The 27,876-nt window shown below is 37.6% G+C and overlaps 2 protein-coding genes across 9 annotated transcripts; both read right to left on the bottom strand.

Moving 5' to 3' along the window:
• Positions 1 to 316: 316 nt before the first annotated feature.
• Positions 317 to 18,752, bottom strand: hmbox1a (homeobox containing 1a). Of its 8 annotated transcripts, none has more exons than XM_081347489.1 (9): positions 18,576 to 18,752; positions 14,568 to 15,113; positions 12,603 to 12,688; positions 12,005 to 12,115; positions 10,748 to 10,904; positions 8,412 to 8,494; positions 8,210 to 8,305; positions 7,841 to 7,959; positions 317 to 7,417 (listed from the first exon to the last, which is right to left on the bottom strand). In XM_081347489.1, the coding sequence occupies exons 2-9, from the start codon at positions 15,110 to 15,112 to the stop codon at positions 7,274 to 7,276; spliced, it is 1,341 nt and encodes a 446-aa protein (XP_081203615.1). In that variant the 5' UTR covers position 15,113; positions 18,576 to 18,752; the 3' UTR covers positions 317 to 7,273. The 8 variants fall into 8 exon arrangements, with proteins under 8 accessions (XP_081203615.1, XP_081203621.1, XP_081203618.1 ...); XM_081347495.1 differs by having other exon boundaries at positions 7,876 to 7,959; XM_081347492.1 differs by having other exon boundaries at positions 317 to 7,488; positions 7,841 to 7,956.
• A 4,766-nt stretch (positions 18,753 to 23,518) lies between these two features.
• On the bottom strand, positions 23,519 to 26,021 carry kcnk13a (potassium channel, subfamily K, member 13a; the record flags this gene model as incomplete). The annotated part of the gene is made up of 2 exons (XM_081394215.1): positions 23,519 to 24,408; positions 25,691 to 26,021. The coding sequence occupies 2 exons, from the start codon at positions 26,019 to 26,021 to the stop codon at positions 23,519 to 23,521; spliced, it is 1,221 nt and encodes a 406-aa protein (XP_081250341.1).
• Between the last annotated feature and the right edge of the window lie 1,855 nt (positions 26,022 to 27,876).

The following is a 27,876-nucleotide window of genomic DNA, read 5'->3' as shown; positions in this document are numbered from 1 at the left end:
CAAATCAATTGATTTTAACCTTTAACATTATAATTATGTGGGGTTCATGTATAACATTAGTTAATTAATTAAAGGATATTTGCTATGTAGGCCCCCAAATTAATCAATTTTGAATCAAATTGAATCACACAATCTGATATAAACGCCTCACATTGCTTCACATTACTTCATGTCTTCAAACAATCTAGCCTAATATTTTGCACAATTTAAATATAAAGTACAAGTAGCCAGTGTCTTTCAGCTCATTAAGTCTTTATTCTCTAGAAGGTACAGTTCTAAAATAAAAACAACTTAAAAACAAATTTTGAAAACAAACCAAAAATAAGTGTCAAAACAAAACTTAAAAAAGTAACAAAGCATATGCATTTTATACTACATATTAATTACAGAACAGTCTACTGTCCAAAAAAGGCACTAAATTCTGTAATAAGAGATACATGATCAGACTATTTCAAGTTAATACAACAGTGATATATTTTCATTTTTTATACTCATAGAATATATTTATATATTTTTAATATATTCACATATTGAACATGGACAGATTAAAAACACAGTCAAAGTGTTCCCTCGTTCTTTCACGACAGACTTCTGTTCCAAACACATTCCAACACTAGCTTAATAAAGACTTCTGGGTAAGTCACCGGGCACAAGTCCATCACATTGTGCCTCAATACTGTTTCTAAGAAAGTGTTTAATGAGGGACTCTGTGTTAGAAAGATTGGGCTGACTGTGTCCTATAATAAAATATACAAGACTACATGACTGCTGTGTAAGCTCATGATAATTCACACTAAAATTTGGGTTGGCAACGACTTAAAACACATTTCAGGGACAATTCTAAACCTTTTTTTAGCTGAGTGTATGATTTGGCAGTTTGCAATACTGTTCATTGTCTCGCTATAATAGCATCTAATATTTTGATGGAGGTTCAGTGAACTGAAGAAAGTTAAAGAACTTGAGACCAGGGCGAGTTGTCACACAGGGAACTTACCACAACGACTGTATTTCAGTAACTATAACATTTTCAGTCAAAATTGCACAATTGCTACAGTGATGTTCCTTGCTGGATTCAAACCATCCAACCATTCCATCACATTTTTTTCTAACAGCCGCTAAACAATGAAACCACATTTGCATACTGTGCATACAGACAAGAGTGAGTTATATAACGAAAGTCGAATTAAAGGTACACTATGTAACTTTTTTTCCTCAATCCTTCTTCCAAACATACCCTGATTCACTATGTTAAGCCTATTATTACTTTTTTTAATATATTTTAGATCTGAGGGGTTTAAAAATACTAACAATATTGATTTACGGCAGGAAAATGCATATATACGCCACTCGCCAGTGCTTGTCTCGTAATATCCGTAAATATGGAAAAGTGGTGTGTTCGACTTGAGCGAACGTCTGCTGTCTTATCGCTCTCACGGTACTTTGATGACTGCACAGTGCCGCATCAAGTCGGACATACCTTAAATCTGCTTGCCGTGTATATGGTGTGGGAGTGGCATAGGTTAGTTGTCACAACGAGTGAAAAAGGTTGACATGGAGCACGCTGAATATCAAATCACCAGTTTAAAAAAAAACGATGAACAGAGGAGAGTCTGCTGAGGGAGCTCGTAATAAAACAAGAATCAACATCGGCTTGGCTTTTCGGAGATGGCAAGTATTTGAAATGTTGTAAAAGTGGAGATAGCGTTTTATTACTCAATAGGGGAGCAAGGTATTTTATTTAACAGATAAATTGCCGTATGTAGCTCTCTAACAGAGTTCATTGTAAAGCATTATCTATTGTGAAGGGTTATTTCATTATGGTGATTGTAGTGCTGCGTTGGAATTTATTTTAAAGTTTCTATTAATGGGTATAGCTACAGTAACGTCTTCAGCTAGACAGTTGAGATCCTTCCCATCTAAACTGGCTATATCTCTTAAGCCTATAGTGAATGCCTGCACAGTTAGGCCCCGATCACACCTGACGCGTTTTTTGCAGTGAGAGGCGCCTGTTTTCAATTGGTTTCCTATGGCAGCGAGCGTTCTGCGCGCTGTTTATGCGCCTTCTGCGCCTCGCGTTTTACCGCCTGCTGCGCCTCGCGTTTTTGAAGTTGAAAAAAAAGCAACTCCGAGCGGAAAAAGCGCCCGACGTCATCGTGTTTTTTTCCACTGTCCAATCGAGTGAATGGAGAGGCGGGCCTTCCGTTGTAGTGATGAACGCTACAGTTGATTGAACGCCCGGAGAGTGCGATGATGGAGGATAAACTTGTGGTGCTCTCGCGGGTTACCAGGAGCTTAACGACTCCACGAACCGTAACTATCACAATGTTAACAGAAAGTAAATAAAAGTAATAAAAGGCAGATTTGACGTTTACTTGACTGACAGGACAGCTGTTTCAGTGGTTGCCTAGCAACATAAAAAAACGCAGCACACTGCTCGTTCTGTGTGATGGTAAGTGCAGTGCACCTCGCGTTTTCGAACCTGAAAAACGCGTCAGGTGTGATCAGGGCCTTACGCAGTCAAAGAGCAACCAAAACAATGTTCTTCAGCAAAAAAATATGCAGTTTTGTAGAGCTGGGCGATTTTTTTCCCCCTAAAAAAATCTGTGATTTTTTTATGCAAAAAAATCGATTTACGATTCGATTCGATTTTTTTCCCCCCATTTAAAACAAAATAACTGCGAACTGTAAACATATTTTAAAAATATATATTTATTGTATTTAATTAAAGTGCATCAACATAAACAAAATTTTGTTTGTCTGTTACTATAGTCACTGTCAGATTACATGATTTTGACTCCTAAAAATCTTGTCATGTTGTGGACAAGAAACATGTCAGACTACACGTTGTTTTACGATCAGTCATCGCGAGCCGTCTCACACACTCATTCACTCGCACATATAGGCTACACAAGCTCACTCACATAGCCTACACACACACACTCACTCGCACATACACACTCACTCACATACACGCACTCTCACTCTCTCTCTCTCTCTCTCTCTCTCTCTCTCACACACACACACACACACTCACTCACTCTCGCGCACACAAACACAGTCATACTCACTCGCTCACTCACTCACTCACTCACTCGCGAACACACACTCTCACTCACTCTCCCTCACTCACTCACTCGCGCGCCGTCGACGTGGAGGACCGTTAAAAAATTAAACATGCTGGTCTTTTTGTCGTGATGTCGTGAAGCATCGAGGGCTGCGCCGCAGAGAGCATTTATAGTATTTATATATACTATATTTATAGAAGAGGGGGAGAAAAAAAATAAAAAAAAAAGATTTTTTGAAAATATGTATCGATTTGACCTACCAACTCGATTTTTAAATCAAATCGATTTTTTCCCCAGCCCTACAGGTTTGTCTTTTAACCGATAAAAGGCCAAAAATGACATAGTGTACCTTCAAAATTTAGATTGGGACAAGTTTTATAGGTTGGAATTTTATAAAGTTCATTACAATTTCTGTTAGCCAAAACAATAATTTGACATTTTTGCTTTTTTTTCTGAAAAGCCAATGAACATAATAACATAATACTTATAATATAAACAAAAATATGCTGTGGGGGTTGCCACTGTGACAACTTAGCCCATATAGTGTTACAGCAAGGTTTGTGTCTATGCAGAAATTACCTTTCAACAATAATCTCACGCTGACAAATAGTCACTGGAGTAAAAAGTGTGTCAACTAGTCCTGGTCACCCCTATAAATGAAAACATAACGACCTTTCAACCAATTTACAAGGCATAACTAGAAAAACAACGTCTCATTTGATGCATTTTTTTCTGCTTGGCAGAATTATCGTAAGTGAGAAATTTAATTTCCAATTAATATTCTCTCCTAACACACAATATTCTTTTGATACATATTTTAGCAAATAGACTTAGTACATTTATGATAAGCTGAATAAATGTATCTAGGAACTTCAGCGTTAAATTAAACAGCGTCACCCACAGTTAATTTTCACAGAAATGACGTGTTGACAGATTTGACATATTCTGTAATTTAAGTGCTTAGAAATACTTGCACATCAAGGCTGAAGCCCAATTTCAATGTTTAAAATTCACGTTTTAATTACGAGTTAGCTAGTGGCGATCTCATCGACATAAATCTGTAGTCCTCACGCTCAATAGAAACAAAGGTGTGTTTATGAGTTGAAATGGTATTTCAGACATTCTGAGAGAACTTTTTGAAGCAGCTGATACTTTTCACAGGTTTGTCATCTGATAGCTATTTTGATAAGTCTAAAAAAAGCTTATTTGTGCCTGCAATGATATGCATTACACACAGAAAGCAGCTTCCTAAAAGGCAAAGAGGAAAGACAGTAAAAGGTGGGAGAGAGCACGTGGTTAGTATCTCCTTTCCTTTTTTAAAACAAGCACCATGATTCTGAAGCACAAATGAAAATAACCTGAAGTAGTCCATCCCTCTTATCTTTCTTTGAAACAGTACCAGATAAAAGGAAGAAAAAAAAAAAAAAGTATGTTGAGGTAAAGAACCCAAAGCACCATAACCCTCCCCCTTAAAGTGACATTTTATGATTATTAAAACAAACAAGCAATTACATGGGATTTTTATTAGAGTGGTTAAATCCACTTTAATTTCGGAACTAACTGTTATTAATCCCCATGGAGGGGAGTTATCATCACTTTCCAGAGAAACCCCATATTTGGACACGAGGGCAAACACCAACAGGTTTTTGTATTGGAACGTTGTCATCCTGATTGTCAAGTGTTTTCCCATTCGCTGAGACAAAGAAATTCCCAATGCTACAACATTTTCCAGCCGTGTGCCGCTGGAACGTTTGCACAGTTATTGGCCGAGTAGAACACTTTGAGGTTATATACGTTCAATTAAACGGCTGTTGTCTGATTGCTTTTAGAGAGGCCTGCAGAAGAGCCCGACTGATTTTCTAGTCTGCTAATGCTGAAATATAATGGCACAATCTTCACGAGAAGGCTTCAGTTTCCAGGCGGCCCTCGATGCCTCCCTGCAGAGATGCACAGTTGTGTAGCGGCAGGAACATAAATAAGTTGCCGCCAGTAATTAAAAGTGCAATACGTAATTGCTGAAGCCAGCAGGCCGGTTATGGTATGCAACTATTCAGTCCTATGCAATTTCTAATGTGACAACCAGGGTCCAGAATTAACGTTTTGCCAATTTCATGGAAAATTTTTTTTTTAATTCTGGTCATAAAAAACTATTTTGTTGTACTTGAGATATTCTTATCTCAATGATAATTCAATTATTTTGCTGTTTTTCTAGCAACATATACCGTTGACTGAAAACGCTTGCATTAGCGAGGGCAGAATGTCACAGTTAAGAAATGTAATATGTTAAGTTATGAGTTACCACTAATCGTCCAACAACTGATTTTTTATTTAGTGAGGTGAAGTACGTTTTTATAATTTCTTTTCTTGTAGTTTAGATATTGTAGTGGTGATGCTTCAATTAGCATGCTACACTTTGGCTGTAAGACATTGTACATGATGAAAACTTTTCCAGAGAAGTTGCGTATTTAAATTAATCTTGTTTAAACACCATCACTACAGCGATGTACACTACAGCTGATGCACTGTGTATCACACTGGTTTTTTTGTAGCATTTTAGCCATTATTAAGATTACGTATGGAGTTAAAATAACTTTTAAAATAATGTTATTTAAATGTCAAAACTTTTAAAACACTTTAAAAAACACATCTTAAGATCCCTTGTGTTCTATACAATTGTACTGCGCTTCATCTAGAGCTGAATTTGAATTTTTTTACTTCACATTTTATGTAAAACGGTCACAAAAAAATGTTGAAATTCAGCCTAATTATACAGGACTGGTTACCGTGCTGGCAAAATGAGTAACAATGAGCAAATGTTTTTAAAAAATTAGTTGTTCAAAAATAGTTTGATGCAATCATACCTTAAAATCCCTGGTAATACCACCAAATTTGTTTTTTGTTTTCTATAGGAAAAATATATATTCAACTTTTTTCCCCCATGATACCGCAATTGTTTGATTAACAATAATGAGACAGACAGCCTATATATTAAGACCTACTGTACTGCACGGATCTAATACAATGTTGCAGATCAGATGATTTTCCCCAACAGTTAACCAAATGTTCATTTAAGACATAAAAGATAATGTTTGCGTGAATACTTGCCAAGACTGATATTTTGAAATACTGTAATTCTGTGTGTATATATCGTGATCGCACACTGTCTCAAGCGTTTACATCAGCATGAGTTTGAAAATCACATTTCATTGGTTCACTCATGCCATTGAGAATTCGCTATGAATATTCACAAAGTTAGCTTTACAACGATACCAAACTTGTGTTGAGGGGAAGCGCCAGTAGTCGAGAAGTGAGCAGAGAAAAACGGCAATTTTTCATGGATTATTAAAACAAAGGAAAGATTTAGGAAGGTACACCTCTCAGAAAACATACAAATAAAGATCATTAGATGTTTAATTGCTATTTGGAGCATAGGGATCGCTAGACGAAGGCTTAGTGAACTAATTTTTGTGAAAACCACAAATTCGACCAAAATTGACATATTTCACTTGTTTTGCCAGCAGCTCGTAATTAGCCCGTGCGCATTCCGACTCATTTTGCCAGGACGTACACATGTAGTTTTAATCATCTCCCAACTATGTTACAGTTCTAAACAACAGCCCAGTAAGTTTGTTCTATTTACTTGGCAAAGCCGCTGGTACGCATTTGGTGGTTGGCGAGTGTTAATTTTGGACCCTGGTGACAAGTGTACAAGTTCAAAATGCAACTTCAGCAATGCTGGACTGCACGTAGATAAAGAAATAAGTTAAGAAGTGAGAGAGAATATGCTTCCCAACACACTTTCCCTGGAGAGGCTGAGGCAGTGAACATTTAGTATGATACTGACCTCTTATATCCTGCAAAGAAGACTTCCTGAAAGAAGGAAAACTGAGAGACGAAATTCACTATCCAAGTATGGGATATGGCAGGGTGATATGTCACATGAAGTTCCATCAACAGTTTAAACGCAGCGCCTCCCCGACCTGCTGCGCGTAGGAAAGCGGTATTAATGAAAAGACACATGTAGGAGGGAGGTGGAAGGAGGGAATGTTGGGTTAACAGTCTTTATAACCTCGGTATTCACTTTGGTCATCCACGACCTGGCCATATTCCTCAATCACAGTTCACGCACCAACTGTTTGGCTTTATTTTCGTAACCCCACATTTCTCCTTCGGCTTCCCTCCCGCGCTCCACGTCGAAGGGAAGATTCTCACTCATCATCCAGCACCTCTGTCTTGATGTCACTGGCAGCTCCTCCCTGCCTCGCCAGAGCCAGGATGCTGTGATTGACAGCGGCCATCTCCACTGCCAAAGCTATGGGGTCCTGGTGTTCTATTGGGCCGGCGTTGTCGTCCTATAAGGGAGTAGAGAACCAGAGATTGGTCTGAAGCCCTCTGATTTTCCCCCGCAAACCTGTTTGAATGACTTTGTGTCATTAAAAGACAAAGGAGCATGAAATTGTTCATACAAACCACAGTATATCGGCAACATATTTGTAACATCGGTTATTAGTGTATAATGTAATCTTTAGCAAATCTCAAAATGATAATATTTTTTATACTGTACATTATAAAGTTGTGATGCCTAAATTAATTTGAAGCATTTCAAATAATAGTTTTTTAGCGATAACATGACAATAATTTTTAATTAAATTAAAGGCCAATTTTTTTTTTAATATAGCTAAATATCATTCTAGCCATTCAAGCTAAATCATGTTGGGATGGTTGATTTATATATATATATCTATATATATATATATTTTGAAAAAATCCCTTACCATTCCCAAAACTTGGTCAGCAGCTACTTGCTCACCGTAGTCATTTCCATCGATCTCATCGCTGTTGGAATGTCCTCCCGGGCTTTGGACATCAATCCCATGACTCTCCAGGATTGCTGCTTCTTAGAAAAAAACAGACCTTGCCATAACATATCTGCGCCCATTATGATGTACCCAACATGATGGAACGGTGTTTTCTGAAAGGCATTTTTTCTGTAAATTCAATATTTCTGATGACTGCACATTTTGAATGAGACAGCTGCCGCACGGTGATAACAATGCAATGGAAATAATTACATTGTCCACATTCAAAATGCATTGTTGCGTGTAATTCGAGCTTGGTCTGTCCCCAGAGGGCTTCAACATTACCTATGTTGGCTCTTCTCTTAATTTCCTTCCTTCTGTTGGCAAACCAGTTGTAAACTTTCAGAGACGTGACCCTCTCAAGATCTGAAAGCTTCTTCCCTTAATCAAATCACAGCAGAGCTCATCAATAATGTCTGGGGCCACGATAACAAGCATTTACACATGCATTCATCTTCTTTATGGGGGCTGTGTTTAAACATCCTACCTGGTTTTTGAATAACTGCATTGCAGGCGTTGGCAATTTCCTCTCGTTTGGCTTCATCGGGGTACTGGTTGTCGTTGAAATAACTTGAGCAAAAACATAAGACAGCAAAGGCAGATAAGATGAAATTATCATGCAATTCACACATTAAATAGCTTTAAATATAAGCTTGCATTATGTCTTTATTTACACTAGATTAGATAACCTACTTTTAGATTTAGGTTGACTACGTTTTACGTTTGTCACAATACCAACATTTCAGTGGTCAATACCAATTCCAGTGATATTTCACAATTATTGATACTAGTAATGATATCACAGCAAAAAACATTTTCTATACGTATAATGCTATGCTTCATTTAAAGAGTTAATTATAAGTAAAATATTAATTAATTGAAATAAAACAATGTTTAAAAGATAAAATTAAATCAAAAGTAAAATTAAAAGATAAATTAACACTACCATGAGTTTCAAAATTTGTTAACCTTAGTTAATGCATTGGGTATCATGGAACTAGCAATGAACAATACTTTAAAATTAATGTAAATTGTATAAATTAACATTAGTTAACTATAAACAAACAAATTAACAATATATATACAATAGTGTATTTATTTAAATTAATTTTGACTGCTGTACAAATTGTTTGTTGTTTAATCCTGTTACCACCTGTGATTTTTTTTCATAGTAAACGACTGTCTATTGAACAATTAATTATGACAAGGGAATATTTGCAGAAATTAGCTTTCAATTAATTAGTTTATTAATTAGCATACATTTTCTTATTAGAATTTTCATGACCTTTAGGAAAAAGCTGGTAATGTCTAACTGGACTGTTAAATGCTAAAACACTACAATAAGGTTCCATTAGTTAATGTTAGTTAATGCCTTAACTTAAAATTAAATTAACAATGAGCAAATTCATTTGTTACAGTATTTATTAATCTTTGTTAACATTATTTAATGAAATAAAAGTTAAAGGTACAATATGCAAGAATTTTTGCCGCTAGAGGGCGCTACATTCCAAACAACAACAACGGCGTAGCTTGATGACGATGTGAAGGAGCGTGGAATGATGGGAACTGTCGTTTTAAACTCCACCGTGGATATAAATCAGTCAGACGGGAATCGAAAAATCATGTTCATGGATGGGGTAAAGTTCTATTTTTATAAATGTTGTGTTTAATGACATGCTTTTTGTGGCGAGGGGGCGTGGTTCAGCGCGGTCTGTAACGGGAGAGAGAGAGAAACGAGACGAGCGGGACGCAAGTAGGTCAAGTGCAAATGACAAACACCTTATTGCAGTATTATTGGCGTGGAGAGGCCGCTTAAAGCCGCGCTGGAACGAGAGAGAGACTGGAGAGAAAATTGGACGCAGAGAAAGTAAACCGGTGGATCCGAGCTCTCATTTTTGAACTGTTTTGTGCCGTCGCGGTTGCCACGGTGAATGCGCGTTGTGCGCGACTTTTGTTTGTTTTGTTTTATTTTAATAAAGTACGAGTCCCAGTCACACCGACCCCGTCTTCTTCCTTCCTGACTCTTGAACCTCATCACACTTTTATTTCATTAAAATGAATTAACAGCAATAAAAGTAAGGTTTAATACTAAATTGCTTATCATAGATGTTTCTGTATGTCGAATTCATTGTTGTGATAACGCGGCGCAGTTTTACGTGTTCTAAACAATTGTTGTAAAAGTACATTCGAACATACCCACATCATTTGCCAAAATACTGATTAATCTTTATGTATAACACATGCTATATTTATTTACATTGCCATAAACACCAGATAAACAATGTCAATAAACTAACGTTAAACACAAATCTAAAGCAATAATACTTTCCTTACATAAACATAACCGTAACCATACTACATGTGGAAAATATAAAATTAAGCATGCTTTGTCGACAGAACCAGCTGCAATCGGTAAAGAATAATTGTGTTCCATAATGACAGCACGAAACAAGCTAACGTTTGTTGCTTGATAGACGCTACAACTACAACTTCCGCATTTGTCCAGGACTCCACGGGATTATTATGGGATATTTTAATGCAAAATTCTTACATATTGTACCTTTAAAGACAACTGTTTATTGTAAGTTCATGTTAGCTCAAGTCCATTGAATAATATGAATCAATTTAAGTATCAGTAAATGTTGGAATGAACATTAACAGATGCTTTGGAAATATTTTTCATGTTAACTACTAATGTTAACAAATGGAACCTTATTGTAACCTTCTAAGTGCCACCAAATAAAACCTACAGAAATGTACTTTCATGGGACGACCCACAGTGACCTGTCCAGACCATTCACACAATTTACCATATCCTCTCACCTCTCCATGACCGCCAGACACTCTTTCCTCCAGGTGAAGCGGCTTCCACGCCGCAGACGGAAGCTGCCCTGGGTGCTGCTAATGGGAGGGGGTGTTTGACGCCACTCCACAATGTCCTCCAGGGCCATCGGAGTGGGCCGCATCGCTAGTGTTGCACCTGGGGCACAAACATGACATGTCATCTCAGATGAAGTGTCATAAGGGTAACAGTCTGTGTGCTTCTGAGGACAGACTCTCTGGTAGACTAAAGCCTGTTCACTGTGTCTGAAAGCAACTGATAATGAGAAACTGGTGTTCTGGGTTTGGGTCATGATCTTCTAATCTATTCACTGAACATCTAATATCTTCCCTCAGATCAGCCTGGATGAAACTGACAGAGCACAAGATCACAGTAATTATTCGTGTTATGGCTGTACATGACTGATATTACATATTTTGTGTAAAAAAAACAACAAAAAAACTAGCAAACTACTCAATTAACAAAAATGTAAAATTAAAAAAATGCTTCGATTAATTTAGGCATCACAAGATTATAATGTACATTATGGAAATTTCAATTGCCAAAGATTCAATTTAACAGTGTTAATTAAATTAGTGTTTTTAATGATTATTTTTAAATGACCATTAGATGATGGCTACGGACATTTTTATGAGTTTACATGTTGCAATTCTGACTTTTTTTTCTTTTTTGCGTGTTATAAAGTCAGAATTGCGTGTTTATATCACCTGCCAACTGAAGTCAGTCTTTCTTTCCTCGGAATTGGACTTTATAACTCGCAATTGCAAAATTTATATCTCACCATTCTGAGAAAAGAAGTCAGAATTGCGAGATATAAACTCGCAATTGTGAGAAAAAGTCCGAATTCTGAGATGTAAACTTGAAATGTAAGATATAAACTTGAAATAGTGAGAAAAAAGAAGTCGTAATTTTGTAAAGATGTAAAGTCGCAATTACTAGAAAAAAAAAATCTGAATTGCGAGATAAAAAGTCGCAATTATCTTAAAAAATGTTTTATTCCATGATGGAAACAAGCTTCCATATGAGAGGTAATGTAAATAGGGAAGATTAACATGCACACAATCAATAAATTAAATTAAACACATCCCAAATAGGATATGTTCCTGGAACATTTTTATCACCCAATCATTTATATATTTTTTAATTCTATAGGGGTATGTTTAGAGTTGAAGTTAAAATGAATAACAGAAATGTTAAAATGAATGATAGAAATGTTAGAAAGACATTGGACATATTACCAGGTGTAGTTTTCTCTAGTTGGTACCAGCGGTAGAAGGCTCTTTTCTTCTGCTCGCTGAGGTCTGAGCCCTGCTGGAGCAGCCAATGAGAGATCCGGCTCTGACTGATACCTGCAGAGAAAGACACACAGCATATAAGGGCAAAATCTGACTTGCAAATGTCTCTCTAAGGCCAGACTTGACAAATCCTACAACCTTAAAGGGATAGTGTTGGAATGTTGGTAACCAGACTATTGACTTCTGTAGTATTTTTTTCTTCTTCTACAGAAGTCAATGGGTGCCGTCAACTGTCTGGTTACCAACATTCGTCAAAATATCTTCTTTTTTAGTTCAACAAAAGAAAGAAACTCATACAGGTTTGGAACAACAGAAGGTTGAGTAAATGATGGAAGAATTTTCATTTTTGGGTGAACTATCCCCTTTTAATAAAAGGCAGTCGTACGTTACAGCTGACATTTCTTTCATAACAAAATATCATGGTGTGCTTTAACTGCTTTCTTTTTCATTACACAAAGTAACAAGGACAATGTTAGTCACAGAATAAATCACAATATATTAGTTTTTCAATTTGGAAAACAAAAAGGCAAAGCACACTAACCTGTAACTTGGGCAACTACTGCCTGTGATATTCGCCGATTCCCCAAGAATGCTTTAATCTCTTCTTTAATTATAGCACTGTCCATTCTACAACAACAGAGAGAGAGAGAGAGAGAGACACTGAGACTAAAAAATGACATCAAATGAAAAACCGCAATACTATTTTTGGTAACATTTTTAAACAACCATGTATTACAAAAATGTCCCTAACGTGTATCTTTAAAGTCACCATGAACTTCCACATTTTTATGGAATATTTCAGTATTTACTATCGTAATCTTTATTCATAATAACTTCTCCCAAATGAAGGGACATCTCTTCTCTGTGTGTTGGGGCGAGGACAGTCATGCAGCGCAGGGACAACCTGTCACTCACATTAGATCACAGCAATAGCAAATCACAATGATCTAACGATCCAGTCCGATTACCGATAGACATAATAAAGTCCTGCCCTACATTTTTTCTTGTTCAAGAAGCCGTTTCACTCATACGTCACAATACATAAGAAAAGATTTATCGCAGCTTCTGTTTCATGCCGACTTTAAATGTTGTCATATGAACAACCAGTCACAAAACTGTCTCACAAACCACAAATAAAGTACAGTTTAAGTTCAGATATGAACAAAGTTAATGAGTGAGTCAGATTGAGTATTAGTCATTTTAGCCTGATAAGTTCACTTGTGATTCATTTAAAAGAACCATTCATTTGTCAACTGTTTATAATTTGGACTAGGCTGCTTTCTTTTTTTTTTTTTTACTGTGTATTATGTTGCACCATTCAGTTTTTCTTTTGTAAGTTCAACATTTTCAAATGAGAACAGGTTCTGAATAGGGGCTTTCGCACCAGAGGAACCTTTTCATAGTTCCTAGAACTATTTGTTCGCACCGCAGGAACTAGGAACGATTTTAGTTCTAGGAACTCCTTTTGGAGGAACTAATTTAGCTCCTACTTCAGAGTAGGGTCTAAACCAGCACTATAGGAACTACCATACACAAAAGAAATATATTTTCAGTATATATTTTGGAATATATGCAAATATTTGAAATTGGCCCAATAAATATATTTCACACTTAACATCATATATTTCAGAATATATTCAATGTATTTGGAATATATGCCACATATATTTTGACACTTTTGGGGACCCATACAGAAAAAAATACATTAAAATATATTCTGAAATATAAAGAAAATATTTATTGGGCCAATTTCAAACATTTGCATATATTCCCAAATATATACTGAAAATATATTTCAAATATATTTCTTTTGTGTATGAGCAGTGCCGTTAGTGTACGCTGATTGGCCGAACATAAGTTAAAAACAACAGCATCCGCCATTTTTAAAAAAGCTGTGTAAACACACATATTATAGCCTATATATTTACTAGCCAGAATTATTTTCTAGCCATAATATATTATATATAGCCAGAAACTAACTCTACGAACATGGAAAACAGTGATAGATGGACCTCTTAACTTTTACGCTAAGGAGAAAATCCAACGCAACTTTGAGGGGGCCAAGCAAAACATGATTATGTATTTCTGCTCAGCTAGCAACACTGGACATCAACCACACGGCATAAGATAATACCTTTTCATATACTGTCCACTTTCTATATATAACAGTTCTATCTAATAACGTATTAGACAGGACTGTTAGACAGATCGTAAACTAATGAACACGGAGAGCGCTGTGTGCGTCAAAATAAAGGTCCATCACGCCATCAAAATAAAAGTCACGTCAACAAGCGCGGCTTACGTCACTTCAGAGTTCCTACTGGCGGTGCGAATGCAACCAGGAAAATGGTTGGGAACCATTAATTCTCGGGGAACCACCCTGGTGGCTCGTTCCTAGAACTACCCGGTGCGAAAGCCCCTAATAAGAACCAGCACTCGTTTCCCAATCTTGACTTCACATTCCACCTCATGAGTTTCTGACCCATCCGGAGAGTATCCCACTGACCTCATGAGCTCCTCGACTCTGTCATCGATGTCCACTTCCTCATCCGGATGCTCGAACGCGAAGGCCCTCGAGGAGGTGTTGCTAACAGTGAAGCGGGGCGGGGAGAGCTTCCCGTTAGGCATGGCGGCAAGGCCGTCCCGTCCATTTTGGACCATGGGTGCTACTACCGGCATGGGGGTGGGGACCGTCGGGGGCGGGGAGGTGTCGTAGCTGTTGCTAGGAGATGGTGAGAGGCCATTGCCACGGTAACCGGTCTGCGTGGCCGTAGAGGTCGTTGAAGAAGAGGCTGCGAGGTTGTTAGTGGAGGTAGTGCAGGAGTTGGAAGAGGTGGTGGCGTTGCTGCTGTTGCCGTGGTTGACTACGGCCGTCCCGCTTCCGCCATGGGCGTGCCGGTGGCCGAACTTCTCCACGTGCTCGCGGTCCAGCCGGTCGAGGGTGTCCAGGGCGTGCAAGATCTCTTGCTTTGTCATGCCGCTTCGACGTAGCCGCTGCAGCAAGTCGATCTGCTCAATGGTAAAACGAGGCTCATCTGTATAATGGGACATTCTGCCAAGAGAAAGAGAGAGCTGCGGCATTAGAGAATTGATGTCGGAGGAAATCCTTAAACCCATGCTGATAAAACACGACACATGGCTGCATAGTGAATAAAAGTCATAATAACATAGCCTAGACTAAAAAAAACAATGCTTTAGTCTAAGAAATGCAGCGGAGGAGGTGTGGCAGGGGCCACATGCGCATGAGCTCTAACTAAACGCTATTTTTCCAAGAAAATGTCAGTCACCACACCTTTATCGACCAATCATTGCAACAGAAGTGCGGAGCCTGTCTGAGGTCAAGGCAAAGACACTGCATGCATTACCACAGAATTTTTAATAGACTTTAAACAGCAGAAAGCTGGAACACGTGAGGAGGGGGAAGGAGGTTAACTTTAGGGAAAACTGCCAAGAAAAATTCCATCTGAGGCGGCCAACCTACTTTCAGTAAAAAAGCTGAGGATGAATCTCCATAAAGGCATTTGTCTGAGAATAGTCCTCTCAATGCCAGGCTGACTGTTGCCCACACACACACGTATGCTTTGCTGAATTGTTATAACACATTGTATTTCAATTCATTTGGTCAATGCCTGAGTTTTGAAAGGAAGCTACAACTTGTGACGCTGCAAATGCAAAACTCGTGCCAATGCAATATGCATTCCATATGGCACAGTGTAATGCAATCAAGTAAACGAGAACGCGGTGAGGCTCCTTTTAACAAAATGAAGATTTCAACTTCCCTGCGACATATTCTTCAAGAATAAATTCTGCTGATGAGCGAGTACGACTGTCTCCTGGTGTCTGCGCTGCATAAAATGAATAAAAAAAGATTTCTGCTCACCCAAGCACCCTTTAAAAAGCTTCAAAAGGTTTAATTATCCAGAGGCATCAGATACAGCAAATCAGCAAAAACAACAATAAATCCATCCAGGGGTTGTTGAGGATTCGTTCGGTATCAGATCAGTCTAATTTTTATGTATCTACAAAAGAACAATACATTAACCCTGTAACAAACAAGCCTTTAGCGGTAGAAGCCGAACAACGTCAAACAAAGTCATAAAACAGTCACTTAATGTGTGTGCAGTGCACCACGTATACATTTTCAGGATGACAAAATATGTCTTATATGGGAATAAAAAATCCCAAATGTAAAGGTTTCACCTTGCACATCAAATCTAGTTTTTAGTAATCTCTGCCAAGCTAGGCGATAAACCACAATGATAGAGGAATTCAGAATCGCCAGTATGGAGACGTGTCCAACCACAGGCACGCACAACCACTTCTACTGAGATTAAACTGTCACTTGATGACAAACCAACTCAGTTAACTGGCCTGCCCACATGGAGTTGTGTAGGACTAGTAAGACAAATAAGTATTTAATAATGAAAAATGCATCACTACTTACAACAATAACAATCAAGAAAGATGCAATCTTGCTATATCAAGCTTTAAATGCAAGGCTACTGGTGTGCATGCAATTTTAATGCTCTCGGGAGTTCATTGTTTCCTTTATTTGCATATTCATGTTCTAACCTGACTTATGCATGGAAGCATAAATGTATCTATAGATTATAGGGTTACACTTTATTTTAAGGTGTCTGTGTTACAGTGTAATTATGCATTTAAGTACTAAGTTATATTTAAGTTATATTGATTAACTGCATGTACTTATAGGATTAGGGTTAGTTGCATGTAATTATGCATAATTTATAGTTATTACTACAGTAACGAACTACATGTAAGATGTGTAACAAGGACACTGTAAAATAAAGTGTTAGCGATTATAGTTATGAAACTATAGTGCGGAGGCAGAGGAGGAAACTCATCTGTTTTGCAGCAGCTCAAGATCAAAGTTGATTTTGTCCATATGCCCTGCTTCTCTTCATCAGAACGGCATCCAAAATATCCCAAATCTCGCTTTACGTCTCCGCAATTTTAAGCACTTTTTACAGCCCATTTGTTTCATATGTAACTTGTGTTTATCTTTCAAATACCAGTTTACCTCTATAAGCAGCTGGTAATTATTAGATGTCCAAGCCCACTGATCAATGAAAACACAGCCCATCCAGAGACTGAAGTACCTGATGCCCACTGTGGTTCTACAATTAAAATTATATTTATAAACATATTGAATATGATAAGCATCTACAGAACAAACAAGATGAATATTTAGGCTAAGTCACACAAAACTTGAACTGCATCAAAGCTGTTTGAAATGCCATTCAAGGTTTTCCAGTTTCAGCTGCGTATTTAAATTAAGTTATTAATAAAAAACAAAAAGATTTAAATCACTGTCTGTAATTATAATCCATAAACATGATGTCAGGTGGGCTTAGAATGTGCACTAATAACCCCTATTCCCTGCTCCTAATAAGCCTACTATGTAAATTAAACCTCATATAAACCTCAAATGAATTCAGTCGTGCTCAGACACATTCTTTATTTTATAAACTTTACCCCACGTTATTTTCATTGTGAGGACAAACTGGCCACTCAGAAAATGAAGTGATATGGCATAGAAAAGGGGTGTCTCACAAGCTTTCTGCACTAAAAAAGAAATATGTCCAGAAAGATTCTCAGCCAGAGAAAATGCAAACTGTCCTGAAGTAAGATATAAGAACAGGTTGAATGGACATCCACACTGACTTTGGTTATTGTTCAATGGATGCTGAAGTTTCAAATACTAAAACCATATTCCATATTTTAGCTTGATCAGCAGTTTTTGTAGTTTGTTGGCTTGGTAAATAAAAAATGTATCTAACTTGATGTAATGTATTGTAAAGCCTTTACAATAAAAAAGTAAGGTGGGATACACATGCAGCCAATCTACTTTAAAAATCCACTCTGGATTAATGTTTGCAAATAAATTAAGCAATTTAATTTCGAGACAAAAATAACAATTACAAGTGTTTTGGATTAATTGTATAATACAGTACAGTATCTATAAGAAAACATGGACAACTTTGAATTTGTGTGGTCTTAAAAGTGCCACTTTCCTTAATTAAAAACCACTGCAATTAAAAAAAAATAAAAATCACTGCAAGAACTATCGAACCAAAATCCTTCACCCAATATACACCCTATACCCAGATGATATAGGATGCTGGCAACACCTTGTTAAAACACAAAACATGATAATAACAACAACTACAACAACAACAATACTAATAATATAGATATATACAGTACATAAATATGTAATAATAGTCATAATAATTTATGAAATGAGGTAAGTATCAACACAACACACCAATGTCAACACAGTGTCAGTTGTTGCACAGTTGCAAGCATTTCTTTTCCAAACCCCTATCCCACCACAGAATGAGAGCAGATGTGACTTCGGATGCGATGCGGACCAGCGGTCGAACCGAGCTCGTTCACCCCCGGGTGTCATTTGCACGTCAATGCATGTTTCATGTCTCCAGACAGATTTAACAAATGACGCCTTTCTTATAATTTGGCATCTCAGACTTACCTGATTGTGCGCGTGCGGGGCCTCCGTGCACCACAGCATTTATTCAACTCGACTGACAGTGTTTCCGTCCCTTGCAATCCCCGTCGCCAGACATGAACCAGCCAAATAGGACGATGTCCGACTCTCCCGCTACCTTTCCCTAATTTGATTTCATTTCAAGGCAAAAACTGATTCGCCTTTGTCTGACTGACAGAAGCCATATTGATATTAACAGAAGCGCTGCGGTGGTTTCATGGGAGTTGTAGTTCATCTCCGCGGGCGGGAAAGTGACACTCAATGGGAGTTCGCCGCGCGCCGGACTACAACTCCAGTGGAATATGGTACAGTTTCATCCTCGATCATTTTTCACCAACTGCTGCATGCAGGAACAAAAATGTATTTCTGACTTTTTATTCGCTGAAGCCACGACGACAGAATGTGGGATTTACTGCTTATAATTTTCAATTCTATTTTCTGAAAATTTTTTTGAGTAAATTAGGTAATCATGCAGATGTATGCATATTTTCAAAAATATGCATCCTCTGGAGTCTAAATGAATTGTTCCACGTAGTAATAAAAAATTAATTAATAGAAACACTCACGTAAATTCCATCAGATAATTTTTTACATTTTGAGGGGAAACTGTCGAAAAAAACAACAACAACTAAAAGATAAAAATGTATGTTTGATTGAGATCAAATTTCTTATCACCTGCAAAAGGGATCTTCTGGGGTTTTTTTTAACATCCGGGCGCCCTCTAGTGGGCATTGACCGCAATCGCCATGAGTAGGCTAATATGTTTATAGAAACAGTATCCACTAAAATACCACAGCTACCACAGTTATTGGTAGCACTGGAAAATAATAATACGATGACATGAGATGCTTCTCGAGCACTGTATAAATCTTTTAAAATCTCAATTTCATTTTTAAAGTTATAATAAAAAATAACAACAACTGTAGAACGTTATGGTGGAAACTATGATAAACTATGGTTAACTTTTTGTTAGTGATATACGCCATAGGCTATATGGGACACCGGGGCTAGTTGTCACAAGAAATAGGCTATATAAAGCCAGTATAAAGTCCAAACAAGTGTTTTCATATTGGATTCAAATACTGAGTTCAGTAAATTTGGTGAATTCTGTCGGCATAATGCAAACTAAATGTACAATATCATCTTGTTTTGTACATTCGGGTAAACAAGTGACTGCAATAAATACATTCAGCCAAGAGTCAATTACATAATGACAGTAGATTTTAAAAGTTGTATGGTTATGGTCAGTGAGTTTGTGTTTAATGAATGGTAGGCCTGAATAAATCTTATTTGGAGCTTGGACTTAATGTATGTGCCTGTGTTTTAAAATCAAATAACAGACATAGTAACACAAATAGAGTCTTCTAGAGTCTAGAGTGCAAACAGGGTAAGAAATGTGCTAGGTTGCAATAATATGAGTTTTGGATCATTGACTTTGCACTGATCCACTCACAAATTTTGATAGCACAGACTGAACAAGTAAGAGATTATGCTAGAGAAAACATCTATTTTCTTTACTGTTTGGAAATCTTTTAAATGGCTTGCTGGCTTTCACATCACCTCTGAAAGCTGGTGGCCACAGGTGGCCACACACACACACACACACACACACACACACACACACACACACACACACACACACACACACACACACACACACACACACACACACACACACACACACACACACACATGACAGGCCTCTGTAAGGAAAGCAGATCAATTTAGCTCAAAGGGAAGTAATCATTCTATTTATAGGGAATTTTTGACAGAATTGAATCACTAATCAAATGAATCGCCCAGCGATCGACTGCAGACTATAATTTAGTCATGATTTCTAAAGGGAATATGATATGTTTTACTCGATTGATATCAACATTTGGGAAAGGAATTAGCCTTCACACACATACCAATCATCACATACTTCCTATAAAATATTCAATAGTTACTCAAAATGGCAAATGGCAGAATTAAAACATGCTAGTCAAACGTGTGGGTTAGACATGATATAGAATTATGCAACTGAATATTTGATTCAAGACCTCTTAGCATCATTTTGGAATGATCTGATGCAGTTTGATATGTAAAAGCAGTCTGTGCCATTCAGAGGGTCAAAGGGAGTCTGTTTTAGCTCTCTGTCTTATTAAAAAATAATGTAGCCATAACTTACTCATTCTACCCAAAATAATAAGATAAGACAAATGATATGAGAAAATCTGTATTCTATTTTTTATTAATTATTATTAATAAATGGGCAAAACTGGCCCCTTTGTCTCAACTCATCTCATGCTTTTCCTTGTCATAGTCGGGATGTGCTGTCTTTGGAACTATTTGTCTTGGGTTAAATGCGTAAAGTTGACAATGTTTTGGCTTGTATGGCTTTCGATGCAATCGTCCATGGAGGAGTAGCCTAATCTCAGACTTGCTGGTGCCACAATGACAAAGTGCCTTGTTTTATGGTTTTGTGGAATTCTGCTTCTTGCTCAGTTTCACACAGTTGTGATCATGTCATCACTGCCTGATTTAATCTAACGTCCTACCAACCCAAATAAACGGGTCTTCACACGTAGGCCTGCAGCTCAGTCAGACAGTGCGTGAAAGAAACGCAGTCTTCATTATGACTTATCGATTTACACAACATAAGCATAATTCATCTCGTTTTCTTTCTCATACATCCAACAGACAGTGTTAGCATTGCCAATCACAAAATAAATAAATACGTAGACATGAAAAATCAGTCTGTTTTGAAATGAGATTTTTTTTTCTTTTGTTATCTTAATCCTTCCTCTAAGTAAAAATAGTCCCTGCAATGTAGCCTACAAAACAACCGGTCTACAAAATAAAAGCCACAGCAAATATTTCGGTAATATTATTAATATTTAAGTCCTCTGAGGTAGGCTACAGTCAATAACTGAGATAAAAGATGGGATTTGAGAGAGAAAGCGAATGCGCGAAGTAATACGAGAGACATGAAAGTAGCGCCAGTTTCAGTTATGCGATGAGGGACTGAGGCAATGTGTTGCCGCCACAGACGACATTTTTAGATAAGGTGACCGCTGAATGTTGCGATTGAACAACCGGAATTATTACCAAAGAATGACAAAGGGTAAATAAAATTAAGTATCACACACATTTACAAGATTTCCCAGCAAAACTGGCAAAGCATAGCCTATTTTATTATAATTTCTCATGCATTACACCATTACATAGTCATTCATCTCAAAATAAAGTGAGCAGGTTTCAAAGTTCAAGATACAAAGTGCTGGAGAAAATTATCTGATGTCCTGCATCATACCCATTTTGGCATTGCATTGCATTGCACTGCACATAGGCCTATTCGTGAACATTGTTCGTTTCATTCAGTGCACTTCTGATACATTTCAGTTCATCTAAAATACCTGATAAGCAATTCAAGCAATCAATAGGCTGCCGAGTCATGAATTTTATACAGCTGTTAGACACTCTGAAGTGTTTGCAGTACAACGTCATGAAGCAGATGGCATGCGAGCTGTCTGGCTCTCATAACTGTATAGCATCTTATTCCTTGTGCCCATATCTGCATGCCTGCACAGTGAAGAGGACAGTAAGCTACTGGTGGATGAATGTAATTTGCATCACCTTATCACTTGGTTCACTTACCCTAAAAAGAAATGCTCTATTCAGAAGCGACAGAAGACAGAAAGAGAGGTCCAAAAGTCTGAGACCACACTGAAAATACATTTTATACACTGTAAAAAAATTATATGATCAATAAGTTACGACAACATTTGTTTTTACATTACTCCAAAATAAGTTAAGCAACTGTACTTAAAAATTTGAGGCAGCAACTTTTCAAAGCTACTACATTTATATGATACAAAATACAAAAAAAACAGTAATATTCTGAAAGTCTTCAATGTCACATGATCCTTCAGAAATCATTCTAATATGTTCATTTGGTGCTCAAGAAACATTTATTATTATTATTAGCAATGATGAAAACAGTTGCTTAATATTTTTTGTGGAAACCGTGAAATCTCATTTTCAGGATTCTTTGATGGAAATTAAGTTCAAAAGAACAGCATTTATTTGAAATAGAAATATATAGCATAAATGTCTTTACTGTTAGTTTTGATTAATCTAATGAATCCTTGCTGAATAAAGAATTAATTTCTCTCCATAATAATAATTAAAAAGTTATTGACCCCAAACTTTTGAATGGTATATGTAAATATTTAATACTTATAAATATACTTATTAGTACATTTGTGACACTGATCACGTGACTGTCAGATGTTAACAAAATGCTCTTATGCTCATAATTTAAAATATTTATTTATGAAAAAGACTGCAAAATATATATTCACACAAGTGGTCTCAGACTTTATAGATTAGACTTTGTAGACCCCACTGTAGATCTACCCACATGGCATCTGTGCATTTTGATTTTGGCATACAGAGTGTTAGTTTGGCCCAAAAAAAAAAAAAAAAAAAACGATTATAACAAAAGTGTTAACACTTTAATTTAGTGTCATTGTTACACGTTACATTTGTTGTAATAACTATAAATTATGAATAATTACATGCAACTAACCCTAAACCAACCTCTATTCTTAAACCATGCAAAAAGAGCATGTACTCAATTAATATTACTCAGTACTTAAATGCAACACGGACACCTTAAAATAAAGTATAACCAAAAAAGTTTGAGTCAAAATATGGTGCAGCAAAGCCTCTCCCAGCACCTCAATCAGACCTGAGCTTCAGTTCCTAATCTTCTTTACCTTTAGAGCAGCAATGGATATTTCAGCTACAGCATTCAACACATATTAGAGACTGTGTACAAGTCTACGTCTGTATTATAAAAGTAACAATATAGCTAAACTATGGGCAGTGCAATCTGGCTTTTTCATAAAGTCATTGTGATAGTTTGTTTGTAAAAGTAACATTTATCTGTCCGCACTGGTTTCTGCCAGCCTATTATTCATTATGCCTAGGGCTCCGACCCCACCAGAGAATCCGTTGTGCCTGTTTGTTGAGCCGCATGGCCGCGGATGGCCGTTGGCCGTCTCAGACAGTTGTTTCTGCATGATCGCCAAGTTGACCTTATTAGCCGCCAGGAAGTCTCTCATTGAGATCATCTCTCCAGACATCCTGCGCCCATCCGTCTCGCTATCATTCACTGCATCCGTGTCTATGGATATGTTACGAACACGTGTTCGGAGATGGCCCGGCATGACCGCGTTCCTACGGGGCCGGAGAGGCCTCCCGGGGCAGTGACGGCAATGTATCTTAAGCTTTTTCAGGAGCCAGTTGAGCACCTGTTTGATAACAATGGAAATGACGTTGAATAGCGAGTAAATGCAGCAAACGCCCATTAAAATAAAGAAAAAATTGGCGATTCGGTAGATGGTCTGGTTCTCGTATCTGGCTCGCTGGCTGCTGACCATATCCCCGAAACCAATGGTGCTGAATGCCACAAAGCAGAAGTACAGCGAATCCAAGTACCCCCATCCCTCGATTGAGGAGTACATGGCCGAAGCACAACATGAAATGATCATTGCCGCCATGCAAAGAATCAACATGACACAATACACTGAGGGCTTCCATCCTGCAAGGTCTAGCCTCGCATTGCTCGAGTCTCGTCTGCTGTCGTGAGGTAAAACTCCTTTGCGTCGCCGTTGGACTTCGTAGCAGGACTTGAGCACAAAAGCCAACACGGTTATTATTCTTTCCAAGAACAGATTGAAAAACAAAATGGTGGCTGCACAACCAATGAGGCCATAAAAGATCAGGAAGATTTTGCCACCAACTGTGGCAGGAGTGGTCATTCCAAACCCTGTGGGAAATATAAGAGGAAGAAATGCACAGTTATACCCACACTACATATAACTGAATAAACCATATCTGCCACAGGCTGTTTATTGAGCTGAATCACCACAAACTATTTTCTTCGTCCTCAAAAAAGAAAGTGTTGCTATTGGTGACAGATCTTGAAACATCTCCCACCTTTTCCCATGTCACGCTGATTGAAATGCAAATAACAAGTGGATTGCACTATTATTCTCATAAATGTTTTTGCCCCTCACATAAAAGCCACCATTAAGGAGGACATCGAAGACAAGCACATTCACATCCTCAGCTCAGGTCTGAAGACTTTATCACATTCATTTCATAAGGTGCTTCACGAGAAAGGAAATGAAACCAAACTAAACAGCAACAGTTAGATGAACACAATGTGGCGAATTGCAAAACAATAAGCTACAAAGGTCTTCATCGTTTGGAAATCGTGAGGTTGTGGGTTTGGGAAATGTTCCTTGAATTAGTGAGGAATACAGGCAAGGGAAACTGGGAAATTGTGTAAACATCTTTTATTGCATTATGTAGTGTTCAATGCAGATAAACGGCATTTTATTAACTTAGGGATGATATTAATGTCAATATTTGCCAACTTGGAATAGTAAAATGTATAGAAAACGAAGGAGGAAATATTTTCGACTGACTTCATATAACGATCCTTTATAAATCTCAGTTCTTGTGGTGTCAGATCTGAAACTGTACAAAATCAAGGGGTTTCAAAAGCTGCAAAATTTCAGGCTAAGCCCAACATATTCACTTCAAAATCTGTTATAATATCAGCCTCTAGTCTATAAGCAATAACTTTAATAGCCACATGCAGACAGTGACCTGCATCAATAGTCTAACATCTCTCCTGCTGCTCAAGGGAACAGTTTGCAACACTTTACATTAGTGTTCATGCATGTTTCAAATATATTTAAAATGAATTGAATGAATTCAATTTTATATATAAATCAAAATATATCAAATTGTAAATACAAATAGATAAATATAAATAAATCACAACAACATAACACTAATGTAAACTGTAACCACAATTTCTATGGTTGACTTGTGTTCGTTAATAATAAATTACATATTTAGCTTTTATATATATTATCACTATCATCTACTATTTATAAATGTTGTAAATAAATTGTTAATATAAACCATATTGTGAATTTAGTTAGGCTATATTAATACAATATATCTAAAATAACATATATTTACGAATACTTATACTGAATAGTCAGGATATATGTTCACGTTTTAACCATTCTTACCGATGGTGGAAACGACAGTACCGACAAAATAAAAGGCTCCAGTAAAATCCCAGCGTGGTCTGAGGGTGTCCACCCGTATTCCTGCAATGTTCGCCTCTTCATAATGTCTCAAGAACTTCTCCAGATCACTTTTGTTGAGATTGTACTTTTGGCTGAAAAGCTCAAACCTCTGAGCCCACCTTTCCTTCGCCTGTTTCTCCTTGGGATGCTCCAGGGCTGAAAACACCGCGGCTCCGCACAGGAGGTAGAGGATGATGAGGAGCAGCAACATTATGAACCTGGCATTATCTTCATTAGCAGGACCACAACAGCACGCGCCTCTACATGCCATTATGTGATACTGCTGGACAGGACTGGTAATAAAGTCTCCACATCTTACATTTTACGTTGGTGTACATGCAACTGTAAGAAACTTCGTCGTCTTCCATTATTCTTGGGCTGCATGTACACCAAATGTGCTGGATAAACGCAATGATGTTGAGAGATGCTCATTCCATCCTCTGAGAAAGGATTCAGTGCCAGCTGAAATCCTGATAGATGAGATTGTGGGTGGATCTGGTAGTTCAGCTCATCACATGTGAGGTCTCATCTCTCTGGGTCTCATCGAAACGAATGTTTCGTACCTTGTTTCAATTCACTTCAGTCGCTGGTACGTCCATCAAGTGGTTGCATTCGTGAGTTATGCAATGTATTTTAAAATAAATGCTTATGTGTAGCCTACATCATTTTTTTTTTTTTTGCGTAAGCTAGACCTACTTTAGTAAGCCTTCTGAACTCTGAAGATATTCACGATGTTCAACTGACAAACCTCACAAGTATACACGTCCCCTGCGATTGCACGAAACTATCGGAGCCTCGACGCATATGGCAAGCCATTTGAACAATTAGCCTACACTTTAAAACTAAAACATATATCCAATAATGACTAATAGTTTACTACTAATCAAATTAGTCCAATAATGCCACCAGTAATTTGCTACTATTCACAATCCCAATAATTTTGCCATTAGATTTAAGGATCTGTGGTTCAGTCAGAAGTCAACAACGAGTGTGTATTCCAGTTTTACTGTCAAATACTTATTAATTAGGTATTCACGATTATACTTTAAAGTAAAAACAATAGTTTTGAATGAATAGCAACAAATAGACACTTATACTTTCATCAGACACTTGCATGATTTCCAAATATTACTGAACTAGTAACATTTTTACTAGCCATACTAGTGAAATGCTATTTCATGCATACTGAGTTTTTTACACTGTTAAAGAGTTGGGTTCCCATGCTAAACATGGACAAAGTTTCACAAATTAAATTGTACGTTTGAAGGAGTATTTCTGTGCCAAAAATTGTTCTTCCGGTTTGTCACAAGTTTCGGAAAGTTTTTTTCGAGTATGGGTCTTCGTGACGTCAGCTGGGGCGGAATTTCCTTATATGGGTCCTAAGGGCACTTCTTAGCGCGGGCGCGCGGACCAGAGCAAGAGAGCGAAAGCAGTACGCCATCAAAGCGCTCTGCTCGGCTTTTGGGAAGTCAATGTCACCAAAGAAGTGTGTTTTTGGTTGCCAGGGCAAGACAACCCTGCACAGATTCACAAAGAACCCGGCGTTAAGGGACCAGTGGATGGAGTTTGTTTTTCCTGAGCATCAACGGACTGTTTGTTCCCTGCATTTCGACGCTGATTGTTTTACAACAATCGACGGATTTGCAGATCGTCTAATGCTTAAGGATCGAGCAGTCGCAATGATAAAGGTTCGCGGTCGTGGTTGGAACCGGGCGGTGAGTAAAACTGCTTCAAATGTCTCTGTGTTGTTAGCTCGGCGCGTTAGCACAGCTTTAGCTTCGCCCACACGGCCCGCCTCCAGCCGCTCGTTTTTTTCCGGAAAGACTCGGGACAGCCTATCTTTCTTTTATAAATATAATAAAACTAAAGACTTTTGGAGATATGAAGGATGCAATACTACTCTATAGGTACTCAAGATTAACATTAGATTGAGTGAAAATGAGCATTTCACCCCCCCTTTAACATTTGCCTATAATGTGAAACATCACTGTTCCTGTGTGTAAAGGCCCCGATATACTCACGGCAAAGTTCTTTTCCGTTCTTCGTTTAGGGGTAAAATGATGTTCGAAATACGTGAGCAGCGATATATTGTTATCGAACATCCGTCGACACCCACTCTTGTTGAG

This window comes from Scardinius erythrophthalmus (assembly GCF_964197995.2).
Source record: "Scardinius erythrophthalmus genome assembly, chromosome: 19".
In the NCBI taxonomy this organism is placed as follows: domain Eukaryota; kingdom Metazoa; phylum Chordata; class Actinopteri; order Cypriniformes; family Leuciscidae; genus Scardinius; species Scardinius erythrophthalmus.
Note: the sequence above shows the minus strand (reverse complement) of the source record. Positions and strands in the feature narration are given on the sequence as shown.

Excerpts from the sequence above, each read along its gene's own strand:
- hmbox1a (XM_081347489.1), bottom strand. The coding sequence starts at position 15,112 with ATGTCCCATTATACAGATGAGCCTCGTTTTACCATTGAGCAGATCGAC. Across the intron at positions 8,306-8,411 it reads TGCAGTTATTCAAAAACCAG|GGAAGAAGCTTTCAGATCTT; the intron begins GTAGGATGTTTA and ends GATTTGATTAAG. Across the intron at positions 7,960-8,209 it reads TAAGAGAAGAGCCAACATAG|CAGCAATCCTGGAGAGTCAT; the intron begins GTAATGTTGAAG and ends TTTTCTAAGAAG.